Below are 23,582 nucleotides of genomic sequence, written 5' to 3'. Positions count from 1 at the left end.
CTCGTGAGGCCAGCGGAAGTCTCGGAGAGTAGATGAAGGATGATGGATGTTATGGAAGTGAATATTATCATGGCTTTAGAGATATAGGTGGAGTTGTAATCACATGTGTGATACATGTGCTGTACGAAACAAAAATTTGCATGTTTATTTGTGTTTTGAAAGGTAAGGAAGGAGTTTAGAAGTGAATCACGTCTGAATCACGTCTTAATATCCAAACAAAGGAATACCATTTGATCACCGGTCACCATTTACTTGGATAATTGAGATTCTGCGCGACGGCATCTCTAGTGAGATACCGAGGTATATTACGAAGGATTCAACGAATAAAACCCGATATCACGATAGAAATTTGGAGTGGTGATAATTTACCCGAAAGGCGATACAGAGAGTTTACGCAGGTACTATAAGGTTAGTGTATTGAAAGGGAGAAAGAACTGGTACAAGATTTTTGGACACAGCATCACTTTTGTTGAGTCTTTGGGACTCTTGTGGGTTTGAGCTGGTAATCCCGGATTGGAAACGTTAGACTGCACCACGGCTCCGGAATCACGAGGGAAAACGACTGTTCAGGAGGGTCTTAGTTGGTTGAGTCGAGATCATTCGTATTTGCATTTACATACGGAAGAACAAAGAATCTCGACGAGCGTCGAAAATACCAATATAACATCGAGGGAACGCCCAAAACCCTGAGGATTTCACAACCAGAGAGAACGAGCGATAAAAATACACATTATCATATCCACTGAGCCTCCTCTTTAGAGAAAGATGTGCATCTACATCATAACACACCACGCTTGTCCACACACCTCTCTATTACTACAGGAGCGATGTCCGGGATCACTGAGTAGAAGAATGAGCACTGGGGGTGGGAGATACGAAAGCCCGCCGTGTAGGTTCGACAGGGAACGATTTGAGAGATGGAAGAGAGAAGCAGAGGGTCAGGAAAACGAAGAAACCCCGGCGACTCGGGAAAGGAGGGATGAAGGAAAGTGGAAAAAGAATGGAGGAGGGAGAAAGATGGAAAGTGAGTTCAGAGAGAGGTGGGCGGAGGGACTTTGTGTTAAGTGTAAGGCAGAGAAGGAAGGCAGTCGGGCGGTAAGTTCTATTCTTTTACTTTTGGTGATGGGTATGATTATCAAGATCTCAAAGTTGAGAAAGTTCTTTCCTTCTTCACAACGCAAGTTACCATTAGAAGCTGTCCAAAAAGCTGAAAAGATTATGATCCAAAAACAAACCCATACTGACACAACAAAGCTAGCAAGAAAATCTTCATTCGCGGAAATAGTAAAGAATCTCTTGAGTATCGATCGAGAATTGCAGGCGCAGAGACTAAGTGTGCACTCGGCAAGTGGAAGGGGCAAGTCAGCAATTCCTCCCGTTCCTATGATTGGAAAAAGGAGGGGAATGCGGTGATTCTGATTTGATACGATGCATGGATACCAAGGCTATGAAGGAAGGAAACAGCTATCATTGCTTCGTTCTATCTCGCAGTTCGGATGTCAACACTGATTGGATGTCGTTATTATCCAGATAGATGGAAAAAGAGCCGAGTGTACGATGTGAGAAAGTGGAAGGAAGTTAATGATTCAAAAATAATGACTTGCATGGGGAGGGTTTAATCATTTAGACTGGATGGTGAAAAATACCTTGATATTGGAGTTATTTGGCTTGGGAAACGAAAATTGATCGAAAGAATGATGATTCCCATAATAAGCAATATTTTGGCATTCAACATGTTCTCTATTTTATCTGTGTTAAATGTTTGAACATCAATTTCGTTGCCATACCAAAACCTTGACGTCTACTAAAAAAGGGCGAAATAGAGATTTCCATTCATAGGATCAGCATGTACTGTGCTTTCATTGGATTTTGGATAGAAAAATATAAAATGCATGATCATCCCTTCATTTCTTCCCTTTCATATCTCATTCAAATCTCAAAACTTCAAAGTTCACATTCGCATATCTTCACACTGATTTATACACTTGTACAATGTGCAAGTAACCACCGAATCCAGAATACCATCTAGCCTCAAAAGCTAGACAGCTCATAGAATGTGCAGATATAAACACGTCTGTTATAGTTTATGTCCTCATACGCACTCAAAATACACGCCCATATCCGTTTGTCCTCGCGCCAAAGAGAGACAGAAAATATGTTCATGGGAAACTGCAAGGTTTGGAGTCGGGACCGAAACCGGACTTGCACAGGTGATTGAAGAAAAAGGAAGTTTGTGAAGAGTGTGCGAGGGGTGCGAGAAAGAAGAGAGAGAGGGTGAGAGAACAGATGGTCGGTATGGGGATTAGACGAGGGAGGAGTTATGAGGGGAGGGGAAAGGTGTTGAGAATGTAGAGATAGAGGTGCAAAGACATGTGGATGACCCGAAAACGCTGGGTACAATATCTGAGGCCAAATACGACGGTAGAGAGCATCATCGCTCATCAAGCCCTGATATCCCAGCAGGGTGGTGTGATTTGGGTTTAGAAATGTAATTATTGCTTTCTTTGGTTTTGACATTCCTTGTCGGTGGACTTATAGTAGGTATGATTTTAATAAATTGATTGTCATTATATATTGAACGAAGGTATGCAATTCAAGAGTATCCTCCGACTTAAAGCATGCAGTTGCTCCATTATAGTCTACAATTTGAGTTGCTGATTGCGAGTGTAAGTGTGAATGTAAGTTCAAAGCAGAATCGTGATTTAAATTCAAATTTTCTACCAACCAATAAAGCTAGATAGCAAGAAAATGGTAAACGTCGCATAATATATCATGGTTCTAAATATCTACCCCATCCTTCCATAATTCATCTTAATTGTGATATGTGCATGCCCAAAAAATTGATAAAGATATCCTATCCATAATGCATGGGTATCATGTTGAATCCTCTGTATACTTGCTTCCCAAATCCGAAACTTACGGTGAATAGCAACGCCTGTAAATCCTCCCTTCATATCCATAAACTCCAATAACATGCATGCTGAGAAACCTCCGAGAGGAAGAAAGATTAAAGGAAACTGTCCATCTAGTCTAGTCTAATATCCGAATGACCAAGGAGTTCATCTACCCAGGATGGATATCTTCCAATACCAGTATCAGTCAAATCTAGTACCACTTCCATCCGCACTCCAGAAACAAAAGAAATACTCATCGTAAAGACTGTTTTCCCGTGAGTAACACACAGCGCGTTCACACTCACACCCGCAGTTGCACTCACTCCTTCATCTTCGCCTCCGTGATCTCTCGCCCCTCTCTACTCATCACCGGCTCGAAAATCCCACCACTCATCCTTACATCCTCCCAATTCTTATCCTCGCTCTCCCCCCTACAAACAAAATCGTAATCTTCGCCCACAACCTCTCTCTCCCGTCTTGCTCCCAGAACCTTTGAAAACTGTACTTGACTCAATGTCCGTCTAGCTCCCTGCCACTTCATCCTAACCCCCATTTCCTAAGCCCCTGAAAAAGACATGAATGGTAAGATAGTTCAGTTTTCCTTTTTTACTCTGCACTGCTAGTTTCGCGTTCCTAGTTCGGGCTTTTACTTTTTTCAGCGTCGTTTTAGCCTTGTTTCGCTTGGGCTTTCCTTTCTCTTTTCTCCGCTCTTTCGCGCTTTCGGAGCGCGGATGCGAGTTTGCGGATGCGAGTACCTTCTTGCGTTGAAGTTGAGCGGAGTGAGCTTTTTGGTCAGATGGGGAACAAATCGTTCTGGATAGGTGGGACAACGATTGGAAGAAGGAGCGATGTCGTAGACAATACCGCCGTAGATACCTTCCCGGACTAGATGTTCGGTTAAGGCGATGCTTTCTTCGCTGAGATTGCTGCGGGGACAGGGTAGGGGTGATGGTTTAACTGATGGCGCGGTATTTGGGAATGAAAATGCATCGAGAGATGGGCTAGGGTTCCGGAAGGGATCAGCATCGAAGGATGGTCTGGCCTTGTGAAGCAGGCTAGTAATGGGTGATGCGATGCTGGAGAGATCTGTCGAATACGTGTTGTGGCGGCTGTGGCTGTAGGTACCTTGAGTGGGTGTACTGCGCGCGGTACTCACTGTGTTCTTTGTATTGGTTGTATCGGAGCGAAAAAGACTAGTCGTTGGCGTACTTGGTGGAGTTGGGACGCTGAAAATCCTGGAAAGTGAGGATGTACATGAACACTATTGTGAGGAGAGAATTCAGAGGTGTAAAGGGAGTATAATGATGAAGTGATACCAGTTTTTTTTCGATTAGAGATAGGGAGAGGTCGGATGTATGTGGAATCAGACTTTTGGGTGGGAGTAGCCGGAACTGCGGCTGCAAGTTTAGGTGGTGAAGCGATTGGTGATGGAGATGAGAAGATTTCAGGGAGGTCAAAGGTATAAGATGGAACCTTTACTGGAGCCTCGGGGGTAGTTGAGGATTTGGTGGTTCTTGACTGTGGCATGACAGAAGTGATATTGACCTCTGGAGATATTGTAATGACTGTTGGCGGTACGAGAGAAGTAACATCAAGCGCGACCGAAAAAAGATCACTTTCAACAGAACCACGATCTTGTGTTGGGGGGGTATCAATACCAGGCGTGTTGTTTACGAATTGTTGACTGATATGACGATATGGACGATCCATTGGTGGTGGCGAGCGAACTAGACGAGATCTTGGTGATGGCGATCTTGTATCGTCTGGAGTGAAAAGTGGTCTTGTTGGACTTCCATCTTTGTTCTCGGTACAAGCTGGCAAGTAGACTGGACCAGCATTTCTGCGGCGGGAATTCCTACGGGATAAGGTTGGAGAATCTTCAAGTTTTCGAGACATATTCGCAGATTGATGTCTTGCAATTCTCTTAATTGGTATCGTATCAGCTCTAAATTTGCCAATATGTTGATCTGCTCCTGGAATCACAAGCCGCTCTGGCTCTGACGCCATTCGTAAATGTCCTTTAGCAGCATCTTCGGCACTTTCGTTTCCAAGCCTCACCTTGACTTCTCGGTACAAACCATTGTCTTGAACTTGTGGCTTCATCCTCAAAGGTCGGACTCCCATTATTCTGTCCGAATTTGTATATTTCATGATTTCTGTCTCGGGACGTTCCGCGATTCGACTCGCGACCATGCCTTTTTCTCCCCTCGCTACAGTAGCTGCTGTATACATGCCATCAATTGCTAGACCATCATTGAGTTTAGAATCCCGTTCTATTCTAGTCTTTGGTTTCTTGATATATCGATCGGTTCGAGCATCGTATGTGAGATTAGGAAATTGTGAGGTCGGTTGAACTCCATCAAGTACTTTGATTGCGGGGTTCGCTGAAGTGGGGTGAATAGAGATGGCGTGGAGTCCATCATCGTCATTTGATTCAATTCCATTGATATTAGCGATTGCTGACTTCAACGATTTACCATGAATTGAATCAAGTGATTCACTCGAACGGGTGTTGGTGGATACCGACATGATGGGTACTCAAGATCCTGAATCATCTTCGACATCGGCGATAAAGGAGGCATTGAATAATGTGCAACCCCAAGTGACGAAATATTGTTGATTGGAACCGCAGCAGGCATTAGTGAAGAGACCACCCTGAGCTGTTCATCTTTCCAATGACTAAAACCGTGTACAGGAGACATTTTCATTGGCAAGCAAGGTTGGCCGTTTCTCGTTCTTTCTTCGATAGATTCGGTGGACTCGCTGGACTCGTCAATCGGGGTCAATGGTTGAATGTCATATTTAGCAGGCTTTCTGTAAGATTTGGGCCGAACCACCACTTGACAAGTAGGAGGTGCAACTTCGGTGGATTTCTCAAATGTTTCTGGATCCATGAATTCCACGGTGAAGGCATAGAATGTTTGACATCCCAGATAAAAACTTCCTCGTGCTCGAAAGATACAGAATAGAGACGATCGAAGGCAGGAAACTGTTCTTCCGGGCATACATCATGATGTTTGAGTATGTTGCAGAAGAAGGCCTCAACATTGGTGTAGAGGGGATTGGAGATTGGCCGTACCCTCTTCTTGGGTCGAGTTTTTGGTATCAACTCCGATTTTCCCCATTGAAATTGACTATTGGGAGATCTTTTCACTAAAAGTGAGAATAAAACTAGTAGATCTCACAAGTCAAATGGCTGGTTTGGTGGTCGCTTGTCAGTCTCTTGTTGTTCTGCGATCCAAGAAGATTAGACTCTTGACGTTTCAATGAAGTGATAGAAAACTTACAAAGTAGCCAGAGTAGTTCAAGTTGTGCGGCCCATGGCGTGGATTTTGGCATAGAAATGGAAAGAAGCTATTTGAGACACGAAAGAGAGGCCTTCTTCCTCTCTTTCCTTGATATTCCTGCCGTCGAAAAAAAAAACGGATGATGCAAATCGGCACCTGACCATCTTGATTGTGAATCACATCATATAAGAAATTCACCATATTCAATGCACCCACTTTTCACGATAAGACGAAGGACGAAACCACAGCTAGAGTATAGTGAGTAAAACTTAAACGGCAACGATGTTTGTAAAAAGGTCAACGCTGAGTCGCCCACAGAAACAATGGTGTATCGAGTCGAAGAAGATCACCGATTAGCAAGGGGAAGCGAGGTGATATATATGTATATACGTAATGTTCATTCAATTCTTTTTTTTTTCAACCCCAGCGCCAATTATCTCCTTTTTATGCATATTAGATTCCGAAACAAAGTTAAATATAGATGCGCACCCGAGAGATGATTGCTGGCACCAGTATACCTCCAACGTTCCCGATGAAATCCAGACTTGAAAATGCCGACACTCAACTATTGTTTACTCCTTCCTTCAGATCAATGCCTCATGCTTATTGACACATGCGTCGACCTTGCTTAAGAGCACAGACTTTCTCTCATCATCGCACCAACTCCCTTCGATTGCGCTGGTTGCAATGTATTTCCACTCCTTTAAACTCAAGTTGAATGCTTCTTGAACAGCAACATAGTTATCCAAGATATAACCACCAAAGTAAGCTGGGTCGTCACTGTTGATGCTGAATTTAATTCCTGCATCCAAAAACTTTCGAATTGGCAATTGTCCAACATTCTCAACACACCTCAAGCGAACATTGCTTAGTGGGCAGACTGTCAACATTGTTCCCTGCTCTGCCACCCGCTTCAATAAACTTTCATCTTCAGCCAATCTAATTCCATGATCAATTCTCTCAACTTTGCAGATGTCTAGTGCTCTGGAAATGTAAGACGTGTCACCTTCCTCACCAGCGTGAGAGGTGCGATGAATTCCTTTGCTTTCTGCGGATTCATAAATTTCTCTGAAGATTTCTGGTGGGAATCCAACCTCACTGCTATCAAGACCGATAGCAGCTACGGTTCCATTTGAAAAGTGACCAAGGGAAGCTGCTTCCTGATATGTAGTGTTTGCATTCTCAGCAGACAAGTGTCGCAAGAAGCATAGAATGAGTTTTGAGGTGATACCGAAATCCTTCTCAGCGCGCTTCAATCCAGCAGTAAGACCCTCAACAACAGTTTTGTATGCAATTCCACGTTCAGTGTGTGCTTGTGGATCGAAGAAAATTTCGGCATGGTGAACTCCATCGCGATTGGCTTTTGTTAGGTATTCATAGGCCAAACTTTCGTAATCCGCAGCATTTATCAAAACTGACATGCCAATGTAATAATAATGGAGGAAATCGTTGAGGGAAGTAAAGCGTTCATAGCGAGACTCGAGTTCTTCGGGAGATTTGAAAGAGGCATCAGTCGCAGAGTCTGGAAGGGCGATATTGTTTGTTTTGGCAAGCTCGAATAAGAGCGCTGGAGAAAGAGACCCCTCGATATGAATGTGATGCTCACATTTTGGGAGCTCCTTCAGGAATTGCTTCATGTTTTCACCGCACATCTTGAATTATTGTATATTGAAAGGGTTTGGATGAGGAAGAGATGGTAATTTAAGTCGAATTATCGAGATCGCAAAGTGTATTCTGTGCTCTGATCGATTCTATTGGGGCAACAATCTGGTTATCGAGAGATACTTCTATCAAAGATCGATTGCTCTAAGAAAGAATAAAGATCCAGCAATGACTTGTATGAGTGATCAATTATATCGTAAATATTGAGTGAATATCAACCTTGATAGAGAGGGCTACGCTTTACAAAAGGACAACCCACCAAATAGCACAGATAGCAAAAATGAAATACCTCGGGCCTACGGCCATTAATCTCTGATAGATATCAAACTACAGCACAATATTACTTTACCAATCGCCACCTTTGTGCCCTTTTTTTCGTCTTCTAGGGCAATGGTGTCAGGGAATTGACAATGCAAAGGTGTGGTCTAATCACGAAGATTGAAGATGTATGGTAATAGTTATTGAATTTTTTTGAGAAAAGGTGGTAATGACCGAAAAATGGCAGAAACTTTTCATCCTATTTTTGCTGGCGGTCAAGGTAAAAAGATCAAAAGACCCGGCATTCTTGATGTTCTAGCCAATCCTTTCAAGGAAGATAGAGGTTGATTGAATTTCATAGGCTATTATGCTCTGTGGTGGAGTCTTAAGATGCAATAGCTTCGCAAGGACTACGCAAGAGAGCCAATCGCTATACGGCGGAATCCGAGAAATCCCAGTACCTTACACTTAAATTCCCATCTATGATCTAACGAAGCACAATTTATCACTCTCCCATCTTTTACTTCCGAGTTGCTTCATCTGTACAAGTAACATAATCAATGGCCCAACTTCTGGGGAGTCGATGGTCGCCGGTAGGGTAGGTTTACATACCACATTCTACAAATGGAAATACACAAGGGGGGTCATTGTCCGACTACTGAGGCTGAGGCATTGTCCTGAGCAATTGCCCGACCATTGGTTGCATTATCCGAATCTTTGAACTGACTACTGACATGGGAGTCGACCCAGGAATGGAGATAACTTATTCATTGAGGCTCCACAATCCTCCTCTCCCCCTTGTGCTACTGTCACCTCGTCGGGTCTTCAGTGTTGAATTTGTACGAACGGCATTTCCCATTTTCTCCTTGGTATTTACCCTAGTCATCAACTGTCAATCTGTCACTCAACGTTACCCCGAAGTTGTTTGTGGGCTCATTTTATATACGAAGGTTTTGTGATGTAGATACCGACGTCGCCATTGAACATGGTGGAGCGTTACAGAGTGTTTCATTATACTCCTGGAGCAGCGGATACTTACTTGATCTTGTCTGACATCGGGGAAAGACTTCTGGTAGCCTTGGAGATATTTCTTTACATGATCTCTTGGTCCTGAGCAGACGCCCTAACCTCCTTGCACCCCTTGCACGTAAAGTTCCGATCCTTGGGTATATCGCTAGTTTTTCAACGTGGTTAATATGAAGACTGGAGAGTAATATAGACTTTTCGGGTCAATCGCCGAACTGTTCTTGGAGTAATGTTTGCGAATATTCTGTGATCGTTACAGGGGAATCAATTTGCTGTCTATTCGAGGTTCCAGTTACACCTATTTTACGTTTTCTTACCGCTTGCCGTCGCAAACTCACAGCAAGCATTTATGGTGGGCATCATAGAGGTGTGCAACTATTGCGGAACTCGGAGAATTTCCCGGATTCAAGCTTGTATCCCACAATAGAGTACACATATAAAACATTCTGAACACGCAACGTTGAATGCACGCACATACCCTTTCAGCCTCTATTCTAATTGTCGATTTAAGGATTCTTTTTTGAGATAGTTTTCTTCCAACATGACTGTGAAATGGTGGATCAGTGAGGATGCATCTATCCCTCCATTGAGGAGAATTCGGAGAACAATCCATGTTATCTACTACCCTAATAAATATCCTAAAGCGCCCCAGTGCAAGTGTTCAACACAGAGAGAAGCAAAGATCTGCAACTAACAATGGACCGGATTTCCGTTCCTGGCGGTTGGTTCCATGATAGAGCATGTGATTGCCAAATTAGGAGGCATACGATATATCATGGATTCCTATCATACGTTTCAGATTTCGGCATACCTACTAACATTCAAAATGGGTCTTCTCCAAGCCCGACTAACACATCCTAGTTGGGCCAGAGCTTCTCATCTCTCGGGCATATTTCAAAATCATGATGCTTAGGCGAATGGCGGTTTATCCCTTGTTTTTATAGTAGTATTGCAATTAGGGATGGGCGAATTATATAATTTGGGGATCGATTATATAATTTCATATTATCATGCTTTTTGAGGCATATAAAATATTATGCTAAGTTTATGTATGTGTTTTTTGGGCCAATAAAATTATCAGGATGAATGAAAATGAATCGTTTTGAAAAAAGTTTTTGATAAATTCTAATTTTCAATTTAGTATATAATTAGACCCAAAAGTTAGGTGCTAATCATGTAATTTCTATACTAACTATTTTCTTTTCAAAATAGCTTTAAAATAGTCTTTTATAGGATTTTTATAGGGTTTTATAGAATTTTATGATTAGTTATATATATAATGCGATTTGATTAATATTATATATTATATTGAAGTGACGAATATGCGATATTATATATCATCAAATCGCCCAACCCTAATTGCAATTTTCTACCTTGATACCGATCAGTATCAACCTTACACCATGGGAAGACGATCAGTTCTTGATACCCAGTAACCGGATAATGGAAAAAAAATCGGATTCACATCCATGCTGAATATCATAATGTTCTCATTTACTTTTTTTCGGCAAACTCTACCGGCATTCCAGAGGAGTGGGTAGCAGGTAAAGTGATGTTCGGCGATAAGATACCAGCTGTCGGTGTTTTTGATCTCTGATTGAATTCTTTCATATAATGAAATCTAGACAGAACCTGCAGCTTCAGGAAGGATTCCGAAGGAAGTCCAAGGGACACATCGTCAATGAATCGTGAGATCAATTCCGTGATATCAATTTAAAACAAAGTCAGAGTGATCAACGAAGCCGCCTTCTCAATCATAGAACAATACGAGTCTCGACCTCACAGTGTGAACGCTATACTCGAATGACCACCAACCCTAAGTTCTAACAAATAAAGCGCCGGGAATGCCCCTAGATTCGGATGGTCCCCCGATGTTAGACAGCACCACAGAGCACCCTTTGTCGTCATCTTCAACAAATCAACCTGGCAATTTCGACAATAACCCGATCTCAACCAAACGAACTCGGAGTGGGCGAAATGAGATAGTGCAGCGATCTACTTTGCAATTTTGAATGTCTTTGATTCTCTGATTCCTCAAAGGTTCAATCCCTTCAAAACGATACTCAAGCACCGTATGATTCCAGAATTCCAAGCCTGGAGCTTCGAATGTCAATTCTGTCGGTATCGACAAAATTAGCCAATGTCTAAAACATGGTAATTTTGCACAAAACTTTGCAGTATCTGAAGAATGCCGTGTAAATTCTCATCGCAATTATTTACGCTCAAGCATAATCATCCTTCATCTCAAATCGGTTACTGACTTGCTGAAATTGGTCAGTTAGACTCGGACACTAGATGAGCACGGTAGTTCGGTTTCCGAAGTGTGCATAACTAATTTAGTAATGTTTGACCGCGATGCCATGGCAGCACAAACTCTATTCTTGAGACATGGAATCCATGCTGCCGGAGTAACGTCAAATGCTATCCAACGTCACCTAGGGTACTTCCCCATAATCCAAATACATGGGAACAGTGACAGTCTTGTCTACAACGAATTTCCTTGTCAATTACCATCTAATTGAAGCTCAAGAGTCAACCCAAAACGAGTATTCACACGTTCCTTACGCAGTCATGAGTGTCATGAGTCAAGGTAATCTGGTTCTCAGATCGAGACTCACAGCCGGGACTTGGGAGACATCATATATCTCATACCGATACATTGGGAGGCTTGTCCTAACAAAAGTTTATCGGGTAAATACACGACCCGTGACGCCCATCTAAACCTTCTTGATTGACAGTCACGGCCAAGGAGGCAGTGCATTTTTCTGTTAGGTGGATATCTTGGATCTCGCTAGAATCTCGAAGCAGTCCAGGTAGGCCCTGCAAATGAAGCCATCCAAACAAGCATAGTAGCACACTTCAATCTACACTTTTACCTCTGGGCGAGGCTTTTGCATCTTCATTCCAATGTCTCCCTATTATACCCATCGCAGGTCATATTGTTTCGGTATCCGGTAGCAGACTACGCCGAGGCAACTGCAATTGTCAAGTAAAAGAATTCAGGCTTCATGGCTTAGGAAACCCCGCTAATTCCTGTAAAGCCCAATTTGACTAGCAGTGAGATGGACTCCTGCAGCGGTCAGATGAGCAAGTAATTAAGATCCGGTATAATCAGTGCTGCAAATTGAAATGCCTCAATGCTTTTGAGCCTGTAGGCCTATCAGAAGCGGTCGGACATGGTCTTCAACAATCTAGAGCTAGCAGTACAATAAATGACATCGATACAATCAAGATAGATATCAATATCTATGTCATACTAGATAAGATGATCTTGCTTTCCACGTACTGTTGGTATTTCGAAGGGACTCCATTGAAACTAAAGATGCAGATACTGACAAACCTCAATCATCAAAATAAGATAATGATCCCACTTCTAGCTTTTTGGAAAGAAAAAGAGTAGATAGTTGATCAATGGATCTGTGGCGCGTATGTGTCGCCATCAACACAGATCGAAAACGAACAGATATACCGCCCACTTAAACCGGCATATTTGTCGACTATCCCCTCATTTCAACATTTATTGTCCCCACAATAATCCGCAGGTACCTCGGGATGCCATGGCTCAACATCTAGAGTCTTGGCATGCTTCCTAAACCCCTACAATGCTAACGGAACCACTCCTCTGAATATGCTTTCTTTCCGGAAAGATACATCCCCCCTCCTTTTTTTTTTAACGATGGACTACCTGGAGTCAGTGGTAAAAGAGAGGCTCTGAGCAGGATCTAGAAGATGAAACACCAATTAGTGTTTATTTAATTCGCCATTGGGTGTACACGGCTCGCTTCTAGGTCGACAGGAGATCTCCCTGCTTCGAGATCTTTGACGCCTCGACAGCACTGTTGAAGAACCGGAACTTGAAAACCCCACTGCCATTACCTTGGTTCTTCCTTGTCAAAGATAAAGCTATGTTTGTACGCGCGGGGGCGAGTGAAAATTAAATGGCATTGAAAGCTGTATCTGCATATTGCAACATTTCTCTCACAACCAGCCTTGCATACATTATCATGCACCTCGAGCATGTTTGACAACGCTGATCTTAGGAACACAGCATGCTGTCGAGACAAACCCCAGTGAATCTCTTCAAGGTACCCGTTTAAATACATTGTAGCAAGGATATACAAGGATAGCAGGTACCACCACCTTATCCCATCACTATATTCCCAGTACCAAATGTTGAACCTCTTTTACCAGGTTTGTGCCGCGTCGCCTATTAAATCTCCTACGGACACAAATCGTGCATGAGTTATTCTTATGCCATCAACGGCCTAGACCTAGACCATTCTCGGAATCCTAGACTCAAGCATTGTTCATGAACAAATCCGCATTTGGCGTCTGGAAAATAAAGATCATCAAAAACGAAATTCAGGAAGATCGCCCACGTGTATCTCACATTTACACATTTCTCAAATTGGTATCAAATCGCGTGGGCTAGGAAATTATCAAAATATTCCCAAGTGTCTAATCAAGGGTCTCTTCATTTCGAACGTCGCACAATATATACATGTACCAGTACATCTTGCCTAGAACCTAGATTCTCATATATTATTTCGTCACACTCCATCTGCTCGTCTTCTTGATACAAGACTTACGTCGCCCCCAAAGTATCAACATAATAACTCCGAGTCATTGGAATTCACCCTGTCCTATCAACGGCCCGAACCTGTCGGTATCCTCTGCCGGAAGTGGATTGGAGTCCGCATACATGCAAGTAGGAACGCTTACCCACGCCACAACCCGAGAATCCTGCAGGGAGGTCATCCTTCACAAATATCAGTGGTCGGTGAATTAGGTGCGCAAGTTGAACGGTATGTTTTATTAATTTATTTGAAAGATCTCCTCTATATGTCGTTTTAAGTTTTAGGACGGCTCATCAGTACCGAGCTGCCTGGAAACTATCTTCTTGAGCCTTGAGTTTCCGCTGGAGAATCGAACCAAGCGCGCCATCAGCAGTGCATATCATGTCCCGAAGTATGACAGGAACCTCCTGCCGACCCGACTACCAAATAAGGATGAGATTTCAAGTTTGCATCCCAATCGGGAAAGATCTCAAGATGAATTTGCCTCGTGGCCATACCCACCTTAGGATTTAACACCCTTGACATTCGCTTCATGCAGAGTGTTCCGGGAACTACTACTCACTGGCACGTATCTTAAACCCCTGCCGATAACCTGTCACAAGAAACTAGACTGATGAGGCCTTGGAGCATCGCAATTATGCCGCTACTTTTTAACATGATAATAGTCCTTGTTATATACATGGATGGCCGGGTAGCAGGGAAACTTAGGGCCTAGCAAACTTTGGCGAACCTCTGATTTGAATGCTTGCCTTTCAATCTTGGCAATCAATTACTCCAGATTTCCCAATCAGCCTTAAAGCGGAAGCCCAATGCTTGCATCTCCGTCATATACCCTCCCATTCAACCACTCATCCAACTCTAGCACGAAAAGCTCATATCACTTGTTCATCGGCACAATCTTTTCCCTCTTCATGCCCATTTACCGCCCCAAAATGGTCATTCTCCTTTAAAGCATTTAGTATTTCCCGATATGCGACCATTTGCTTTGATCTAACTGGCTGATATCCGTTCTGTCACAGATTAATCACCTCCACCTCACGAATCAGCTGCCGACTTTTGATACATCTAGCATTGAAGATTCAGTGGGGGAAATTCTAGCTTGAGCACACTGCAGGCGTGCGTCGGATTTTAGCAGCTTTCAAAGTTGCACAATACTCTTTCCCCTGCGGCGCATCGCGAATCTTTCAGATCTTCAACACACGGAGCACTTGAAAGATTACCTGTTTCTGACTAAAAGTTTTATGACTAGATCTTATAGACACTGTGTGGATCTTATCACTGAGCTTTCTAATTAGAACATTTTTATACACTCTTTTCTATCACAAGTACTCTATAGACCGGTACATACCGACCAAGCGATGAAGCTAAACCACCAATAACGACATCTTTAAGTAAACACAACTTCATTATCAGTATTTTCGTTTCACAGATACATCAACTTCACCTACAGTCATTATATCAATTGAAGAGATAGATCCCGCGTGCTCCAACAATGACGGACCCATTGCATAATACATATCCCAGATCACCGATACCTTCTACATCATCTTATGATTCATCTTCGGTATCTTCTGCGACCTCTCCCAGGCCCCAAGGATTGTACGAAGGAGGGTTAATGGGAGCTTCGCCACGGCCAATGACCGGAAACATCCCTCACCCACAACACATGGCAATGACTTCAGGGCTTCCGCCACCCGGGCAAAGTCCCTTCCACCACAGTTATGGCTCTGCTACTACCTCTCCAGGCGGAATGGGCATGGATTCCATAGCATCAAATGGGTCGTCAAGCGGCACTCCAGGACCTTCTGTTGGACAAATGACATCGGCAAATATGCAAGCGCAAAAGCGAGCGTATCGACAACGAAGAAAGGATCCAAGTTGTGATGCCTGTCGAGAACGCAAAGTTAAATGCGATGCAACGGAAACCAGTAGCTGTTCGGAGTGTTCTAGTAGGAATGTCAAATGTCAATTTACGAAAGAGACAAATAGACGTATGTCTTCCATCAAACAAGTTCAAGATTTGGAGAAACAAATTGCCCAAGTCAAGCGCGAGAATAACCAATTGAGAGCCATGCTCAGTATGAAAGAGGATCAAATGGATGTTGATGAAGGTTCGACTTCTATTTACTTACCAGAGATTGGATCGCAACCTAAAAAGAGGCCAAGAGCCCCTCTGCAACACGATTTGTCAAAAATACAATCAAGCATCGGGAACTATAGCCATGGAATCTTCAAAACTCCAGCTCCATACCGACAAACAGGATCACCAGTAAACAGAACTTCTCCGCCTCCCGAACTACCTCTTAAGCATCTCGCAGATCACCTCTTGAGAGCCTATTATTCTTCCATACATCTAGTAACACCCATACTTCATTGGCCAAACTTTGAGCGCGAGTATGAAGAAGTTTACAAAAAGGGCTCTTTGGAAACTACATCACGGAACTGGACTGCATTATTCTTTGCGGTGATGGCAGTGGGAGTTCTCTTCAGCACAGAGCCTAGTATTCAAAGACCTTACAAAGGTAAAGAATACATAGACCTATCCATAAACCTTACAGATCTTTGGAACGACGATTACTGCATAGATCATGCGCGTTCAGCTCTCCTTACCAGTATATTTCTTTACGAAATGAATCTTAAATCGTCAGCGTGGACATGGCTTGGATCAAGTATTCGAATTGGACAAGATTTGGGCCTTCATTGCGAGACGGGACCGTGGCAATTAGTTGAAGATGAAATGCGCAGAAGAGTATGGTGGGGAATCTATATTTGGGACCGGCACATGTCGCTTGAACTTGGAAGACCCCTTCTTATCGACGACGCAGATTGCGATGTTAATCTCCCTAACCCCATTGATGAATTTTATTTGGGCTATCGGTCTCCACCTGCGCCTCAAAACAGCGCACAAACAAGCATGCCGTCAACCTATCTTCTTCCAATTATCCATACCATGCGCGCCATAGGGTCTCTCCTCAAGACCCTCAAATTACCTATTATTCCCCCTTCCACAATCTCTATATTCGACACATATTTTACAAACTGTCTATCCGCTTTTCCGCTCCCTTGCCATCTCTCTTCCTCCGACCCTCTCGAATCCACAACTCTCGTCCCAATCTACCACCTTCTAAACGCACGTCTCTTACTTCACCGCCACAATCTCACTACTTCTTCGCCACCCGATCTACGCGCATCCGCTATCGAATCCTGTATTCTCGACTCTATGAACAGTGCTTCTATACTCTCTCGCGCTCTCCCTCAAAGTTCCACAAGCCCACTATCCTCGCAAAATCGAAGCTGGGGCCAAAGCACTAGTGCGATGATTTGTATGCATATATGGCGATGCACTTTGTTTTTACTCTTTGGAGGACGATTCGACGCCGCTGCGACATGTATTAGAGCGCTTGCTTATGTTGGATTTGAGAGAGAGGTTAATGTGGCTTGTGGAAGATATATTGGATTCTTTTTGGGTGTATTGATTGATAAGAAGAGGAGTTTGGACAATAAAAGTAGGGAACAGGTGTATTCAGGTCAAAATTCCAGTCAGAGGATAGGAAGATTTGATATGGATGAGGAGGTATTGGCATACTTGAGTGGAGATCTGCAAGGTGGGGATGAGAGTTGGATTTGGCAAGGCAGAGAGACGATGGGGATGAGGAGTCCCAATGTTGCTGGAGGAGCGGGTGTGACTAGTCCTACATTATCAAGCGAGGGAGACAGAGACAGGGAGATGGGAGGTATGAGTGGATTAAGTGGAGGACTTTTGGTGCTTGGGGAGGCGGAAGCGAGGGACTGGGGTGGGTGGGAAAGAGTGCAATATTTGGTGGACATTTTGGCTAGAGAATCTAATGCGTCTGGGCCTGTGCCAGGTTCTGGATCTCTCCCTGGACAAGGACAAGGAAACGCATATTTGCCGGAGCCTCGAGGCGTATTTGGATTAGGCTTGGGTGTAGCGCCCGGAGTAGCAGGTGGAATGGGCGGCTCAACAGGAGGATCAATCGGAGGGGGTGGAATGGGACCAATTAAAGCAAAACCACAAACAAGTCCTCCGGCTCAAAGAGACGACAGAAGCCGCGGCAACGAACGGATGAGTATTACAAACATCATCTAATCCTGAGGTTCATCGATCGACATATAAATCTCAACGACAGATCCTTCATCATCCATCGATTCAATTTCACACGAACAAAATCTACAAAACAAATATTTCCATTGTATATAATTTCACATTCGTCTCCTTTCTCACCAGAGGAAGCGAAACTGAAAAGGAGGGAGGGAGGTATAGTGAGCGAAGCATTCGTGCGTGGTGGGTAATATCCTTGAATCTCACTCCGAACAGCAAGAAAACGGCGTTGGTATAGAGTGTGTTTGATGATTGCACCGACAAAGGAAACGGAAGATAGATAGATACCTTTTACCCTTGTGGACTTGGCGTGGCCCAAAAGTTTTCTTTTGTTTATTTTGCATATATATCCGCAGGCATTACCGTCTGCTGTCGTTTAGTTCATGTTTATGTAGTGTGTAGAAGATAGTTATAATATGTTATAGTAGTTAATTTGCTAAGATTGATGGGTGCCCTTGATTACTAGGTCTGTGAGTTGATTCGTATGGTATGTGAGTGGCAAAGAGAAATCCTAACTCTCGCGAGATGTTATCGAAGCAAATTCCAGAAGAGAAGTAATGCGAGGTCATTCTTGACACGCTGGCCAGGACTTAGATGGTGGTATTCCAGAAGCCGACAATCGTCAACTTCAGTTTGATAAGTCCAATGATTGACCCCTTTCTTTAAATCCTCAAACGAGAAATGCTCTCGAATCTTCACACCTGGCAGCTACTTTTCCGCAGCTGAAGCACAGTCCTCCTGAGAATTCGTTCAGATCACGCGAACTTCATTCAAGGCTAAACTTCGATCACCTTCTACCATGTAAAAAGAGATGGGAAAACTACATTAAAAATCTTAGAGTCAGCAATGCTGACACCCGAGAAGATGTTGCGCCAGGTTTGGGCTCGAGTGCACGGGAAAGAAAACATCGCCATGCTACCAATACTTCATCCTGAAATTCTGTGAGTTCGTGGAAGAGTCTGAATGATCTGAGCTATTAGATTGCCCTTTCAAAATATACTCGTCCTGTGATCACCCGAAGCATCTTAGACATTCACCTCAAATTCGAGGAAAGGGAGGTTCAAAGATTCACTAGAATCAACCTCCCTTTCCTTCTCATCAATTCACCATCCTCTACCATATCCCTAGCATCCATTTCAGACGTTTTGTTGCACATCTAATGAATATAATTCATTTTTTCAACAGCCTAAACTAAATCGAGTAATACTGAGTTTCTTTTACTGCTTTGTTGATGTCGATGTTGGATAATTTTCCGAAGTGTGAGCGAAAAGGTCACCGTATTTGCATTTTCTTGCGTCACATGTTAACGTTCCATTTCGCGTCGCGTCTCTCAGCTTCTTCAACCCTCTCAGCGAAAAGAACTTGGATCAACATTACTGCTGCAATTATCTGCACATCCACATCGTCCACCGCACATCATATATCGTATACAATACATAAGCAAGCTCACAATCACCTTGATCTCCCTTTCAATTGCCCATCCACCCACAAACATGCCCCCAAAACCATTCAATCCCCCTCGTCCCTCCGGGCAATCCAAACCTCGCGGACGTCCCAAAGACACAACTTCGACATCTACCACCTCCAAACCTAAATCCACAGTCAAACCGCCAGTTTCCAAGCAACCGCGCGCGTCCATAACTCCCACTCCTCAACTCGAAGACTCAGATTTAGACTCAGATTCAGAGTCGGCAAAGGATAAAAATGATGAAATGGAAGTCGACGAGGATAGCGATGACCCATTCGCATCACAACCACCTATATCAAAAGGAAAAGGCAAAGCATCAACATCTACATCTACATCCGCAGCTAAACCCTCAACCTCCAAGACAAAAGACAACGGTGATCCACAGTCCTCTGATTCCGAGCTCGAAATGATATCTCCACCTCGTCCTACCCCTCGCAACGCCGCCTCAACATCTACCCACCAAAATCCAGCAGAGGAATCAGATTCGGACTCTGAGACCCGCACAACAATTCCTAATGATCTGCTCTCTAAGATCATGCACGAACTTTTTGCAGAGCCTAACACGCGGATTTCGAAAGAAGCGAATAAAGCGGTGGGAAAATATATGGATACGTTTGTTCGAGAGGCAATTGCGAGGGTGAGGTACGCGGAGAGGGGTAGTGGAAGAGGTGGCGGGTTTTGGGAGGTGGAAGATTTGGAGAAGATGGCGCCGCAGTTGTTATTGGATTTCTGAGGGGGAGATACGGATTTACAATTGGAAGCATAGAAGCGAATTTGCTGATTTGGGTCTTCGCTGGCACGAATGTTTATCTACGAGAAGTTCTCTTTCTATTAAGGCAGCGTGGCGAGATTCGGCGTTATCAGGAGATTTGAGGGGAGTGTCAACGGGCGGGTTTTCTGATACAAAGATCCTATCTGTTATCTTTTATATATCCTCACTATGGGATTTCATGAATGAAGTCAAGGAGCCATCGATCTTCAATCTGAATATTGTTCAAGAGGGCCAGCTATTAACTATCTAATCTCGACTAGTGCATTTGACTCTAGCATGAACGAGCACTTCACACATACATACATGATGACGAAAGTTATATGGATATGACAGACATCATCTATTCTATCTCATCATGATACATCGCTTTATCATCCAGCGAATTAAACAAAAAAAATGTAGAGAGTGATCTCCATACGCCATCATCGCGTCCCGTCCACAGGATCGCGGTATAATGCATATATGCATAGTGATACATTAACGAATCATCTTTTCTTTTCTTTTCCGCATTATTTCCACCAAATCTACTTTTCTCTCATCTTTTAGATGTCTCTTTTGCATCGTCATGCATTCAACTTATTGATAAACCCCTCACAACAAAACCATTACACCAGCTCCAAGTGCACCCACATATCCCATTGCATTCTGGACTCCAAATCTATTTCCTGCATTTGCAGTAGCGGCCGTAAGACTCGTGCTGGTAGTAGCTGTTCCGGATGCAGCTGCAGCTGCAGATGAATCACCGCTGTTACTAGAAGATGTACCTGAGGCTGGAGAGAGTGTTGTTGCTGTGGATGAGGAATCTGAGCCTGAAGAGCCCGAATTGGAAGTTGAGGAAGAGGAAGAAGAGGTGGACGAAGTACCGTTGGATGTAGGGGCGATATTTTTTGTGGCTTTTGCTGCTAGTGCTGCGAAGTTTGCGAGAGAGCGGGTTGAGTTTGCTGCGGTGCTGTGAGGTATTAGTATAAATTACATTGTTGATTAAGAGAAGAAAACTTACTTCTCGTTGACCACTAAAACCATTCCATTTTGACAATGCTTTCCCTGACTACAATAAAACCACAAAGGTGTAGCGACCTTAACCGGCATGCTGAATACTGGTACCATACCCGTACTATTCAATCCAGCAGCTACATTCATAAAGCCACTATAAACACCTGTGTTATTTGAGCTTTGGCTAATCGGAACGCAGGGTGCGTCGAAAGTGGATTGGGTAACGGTGTGGTTTCCGGCTGCGAATTGAAACTGGATTGTATCGCCTACTTTGGCTGAAATGTTGTCGGGGAAGTATCTAAGTGCAGTGCTATTGTTGGCCTGGCCGACGCGGACTATATGGGTTTGAGAAGTGCTTGTATTGGCTGCGGCTGGAGGAAGGGTTAGTTGGATTGGAGAGAGGCTATGCATAGGACTTACCATAGACAGTGCTGATACTCCAGGCGGAAAGGAGGAGAGACTGAGTGAAATGCATTTTGATAGAATGAATAGTTGTGAAGTTAGAGAACTACTGTGTGAATAAGTCTTTCTAAAAATTATAGAATAGAGCAGAATAGACTGATGGCGACTGGCGCTTGAAAATGAAAAATGTGTGATATCGTACTCGCCGACAAAACAATTAAAGAATACGAATTTGTTATAAGAGATCGTAGGAAGAATGATGAAGAGAGAAAGAAACAGCAGACAAAGTAAAATACAAGAGATGAATATCAAAAAATCAAAACCTACATCGAGGGAGAAAGAAGGCATAATTAAGTAAAAACGAAGATTGAATGATCTCCAACATGCTTGTCCAATTGTTACAGCCTTGGCGATACACATGAGGTAACTTCAATACAATTTCTTCTTCCAAGAATATTCAAGGACATCATGAAGGTTGGGGTTGTAACAAAAATGACTTTGAAGTGTTTGGGGAAGGGAGGTTTAAAACTCCAGGGGTTAGGTCTCTAGACGGGAACCAAAACCACGGATGATGATTGAGATAAGATGACAGGAGTGAAGGCTTGGCATGTAACTATCTTTTGAAGTTGAGATGGTGTGTATCATGTTTGGATGCTTTGCTTAAAGGTTAATAAATGGAGATGTTTGGGGTAATATGTGTAAGGCTGGGCCTTAATGGTGTGTAAATTCCCTCTCTCTTCGATCTCTTTATATGATGGCAAAACTTCGCATATGACAGGGGATTAGCCTAACTTTAGGTGTACGTGTATCTTTCTTCAACAACTGTCTTATACTCGAATCGCAAGCAAATCACCATTCCTCTTTCTCGATAGCAACGCAAGCATTATTACTGTCCATGTAAAAGAAATCCAATCTTTTCATCCCATTGCCAACCCCTAACTCTCTTCGGCTTCAATCATGTCCGTCCATGGCATTGTAAGCAAGCGAGTACATGAAGCACGGAGGTGTATCAACTCCGACAACCTTAAAACGTCCCAAGTTTCAATAACATGGGTTGAATGCACGTCTGTACGTTGATATCGTCTGATTATAGGTTCATTTAGGGTTTTGAACGGGCGGAGGATGCAATTGATTTTCTTATGATGTGATGAAAATTTGTTGGGATGAATAATTGACGTGTTTGGACTTGGGATGGTGATTTTGTAAGGGTTGCAGGATTCTAGAGTTATGTCACGGGATCCAGGCTATAACCGATTTCCCTACTACGTGCACGTCCCTGCTATATGCACGATCTCGATCACCCTTTTTGAATAACTTTAAAAATTAATAACAATTTCAATTTATAAGATAAAGAGCTAGCAATTTAATTGATAAATGATAAGATACAATACTATCTAAAAACATAATAAAATCTTCAGATTTTGAATTTCGATAGAACTCGTAGTGCTCGCTCTTTACTAGATCGTAATATGACCTTCTCTTTTTTTCTCTTCAAATTATTAGTCTTTACAATATCAAAAAGCTTTATAGTCTTTGTCGATATTAGATTTATAGTAAAAAAAGCTTTGGGGAACTTTTTATCTCTTTTAATTAAAGATTTTGTTGATTTTAAAGTCTTTTTAACCTCTTCTTTTATATCACATATAATCTGACAATCAACCTCCCTCTGCAATACCCTCTCTTTCGTCTCAATCTCCTTCCGTTCCTTCTCAGCTTTCTTTTCAGCTTTTATCTGAAGCTTAGCTTCCTTTTCTTGCTCCTCTTTAAGTGCTTTATCTTCTTGATACACTCTAGCTTTAATAATAGTAGAAGGTGACTATAAAAACGCACCATTCCCCTTCTCTCCAATGAGATTTAAATGCTTTGAACGAGCTCTTTTCCTTTTTTCAAGCTTTAGAGCCTTTTCTAAACCTTTAGATCTATATCTCTATATAAAAGCTTCAGCTCCTAATGTAGTTGCAGCCTTAAAAAGCTTTAAAGTAATCTCATAGATGGAAGTGCAACGAAATTCTAATTTCATTCTATATATCGCTTTTGATGTATACAATGTAGCAAAAGCATCCCTGCGAGTTTTAAATGATGTAGGTAGTGTAAAAGAAGCTTTCAGAGCAATACAGTTAATC

General features: G+C 42.9%; 6 protein-coding genes across 6 annotated transcripts; 3 read left to right on the top strand and 3 right to left on the bottom strand.

The window, feature by feature from the left end:
* Positions 1-765: 765 nt before the first annotated feature.
* EAF02_001056 (uncharacterized protein) lies at positions 766-1,413 on the top strand (the record flags this gene model as incomplete). Its single annotated transcript, XM_038897104.1, has 2 exons — positions 766-1,095; positions 1,255-1,413. The coding sequence occupies 2 exons, from the start codon at positions 766-768 to the stop codon at positions 1,411-1,413; spliced, it is 489 nt and encodes a 162-aa protein (XP_038763963.1).
* A 2,136-nt stretch (positions 1,414-3,549) lies between these two features.
* Positions 3,550-5,423, bottom strand: EAF02_001055 (uncharacterized protein; the record flags this gene model as incomplete). Its single annotated transcript, XM_038897103.1, has 2 exons — positions 3,550-4,056; positions 4,104-5,423. The coding sequence occupies 2 exons, from the start codon at positions 5,421-5,423 to the stop codon at positions 3,550-3,552; spliced, it is 1,827 nt and encodes a 608-aa protein (XP_038763962.1).
* Positions 5,424-6,765: 1,342 nt separating this feature from the next.
* On the bottom strand, positions 6,766-7,833 carry EAF02_001054 (uncharacterized protein; the record flags this gene model as incomplete). The annotated part of the gene is made up of 1 exon (XM_038897102.1): positions 6,766-7,833. One exon carries the CDS (start codon positions 7,831-7,833, stop codon positions 6,766-6,768), a length of 1,068 nt encoding a protein of 355 aa, XP_038763961.1.
* A 7,363-nt stretch (positions 7,834-15,196) lies between these two features.
* On the top strand, positions 15,197-17,812 carry EAF02_001053 (uncharacterized protein; the record flags this gene model as incomplete). The annotated part of the gene is made up of 1 exon (XM_038897101.1): positions 15,197-17,812. One exon carries the CDS (start codon positions 15,197-15,199, stop codon positions 17,810-17,812), a length of 2,616 nt encoding a protein of 871 aa, XP_038763960.1.
* A 1,505-nt stretch (positions 17,813-19,317) lies between these two features.
* On the top strand, positions 19,318-20,025 carry EAF02_001052 (uncharacterized protein; the record flags this gene model as incomplete). Its single annotated transcript, XM_038897100.1, has 1 exon — positions 19,318-20,025. One exon carries the CDS (start codon positions 19,318-19,320, stop codon positions 20,023-20,025), a length of 708 nt encoding a protein of 235 aa, XP_038763959.1.
* A 630-nt stretch (positions 20,026-20,655) lies between these two features.
* Positions 20,656-21,532, bottom strand: EAF02_001051 (uncharacterized protein; the record flags this gene model as incomplete). Its single annotated transcript, XM_038897099.1, has 3 exons — positions 20,656-21,013; positions 21,065-21,428; positions 21,478-21,532. 3 exons carry the CDS (start codon positions 21,530-21,532, stop codon positions 20,656-20,658), a joined length of 777 nt encoding a protein of 258 aa, XP_038763958.1.
* Positions 21,533-23,582: the final 2,050 nt, after the last annotated feature.

This window comes from Botrytis sinoallii (genome assembly GCF_014898435.1).
Source record: "Botrytis sinoallii strain Bc 23 chromosome Unknown BSIN_001, whole genome shotgun sequence".
Lineage (NCBI taxonomy): Eukaryota > Fungi > Ascomycota > Leotiomycetes > Helotiales > Sclerotiniaceae > Botrytis > Botrytis sinoallii.
This window is presented reverse-complemented; position numbering and strand designations above follow the sequence as displayed.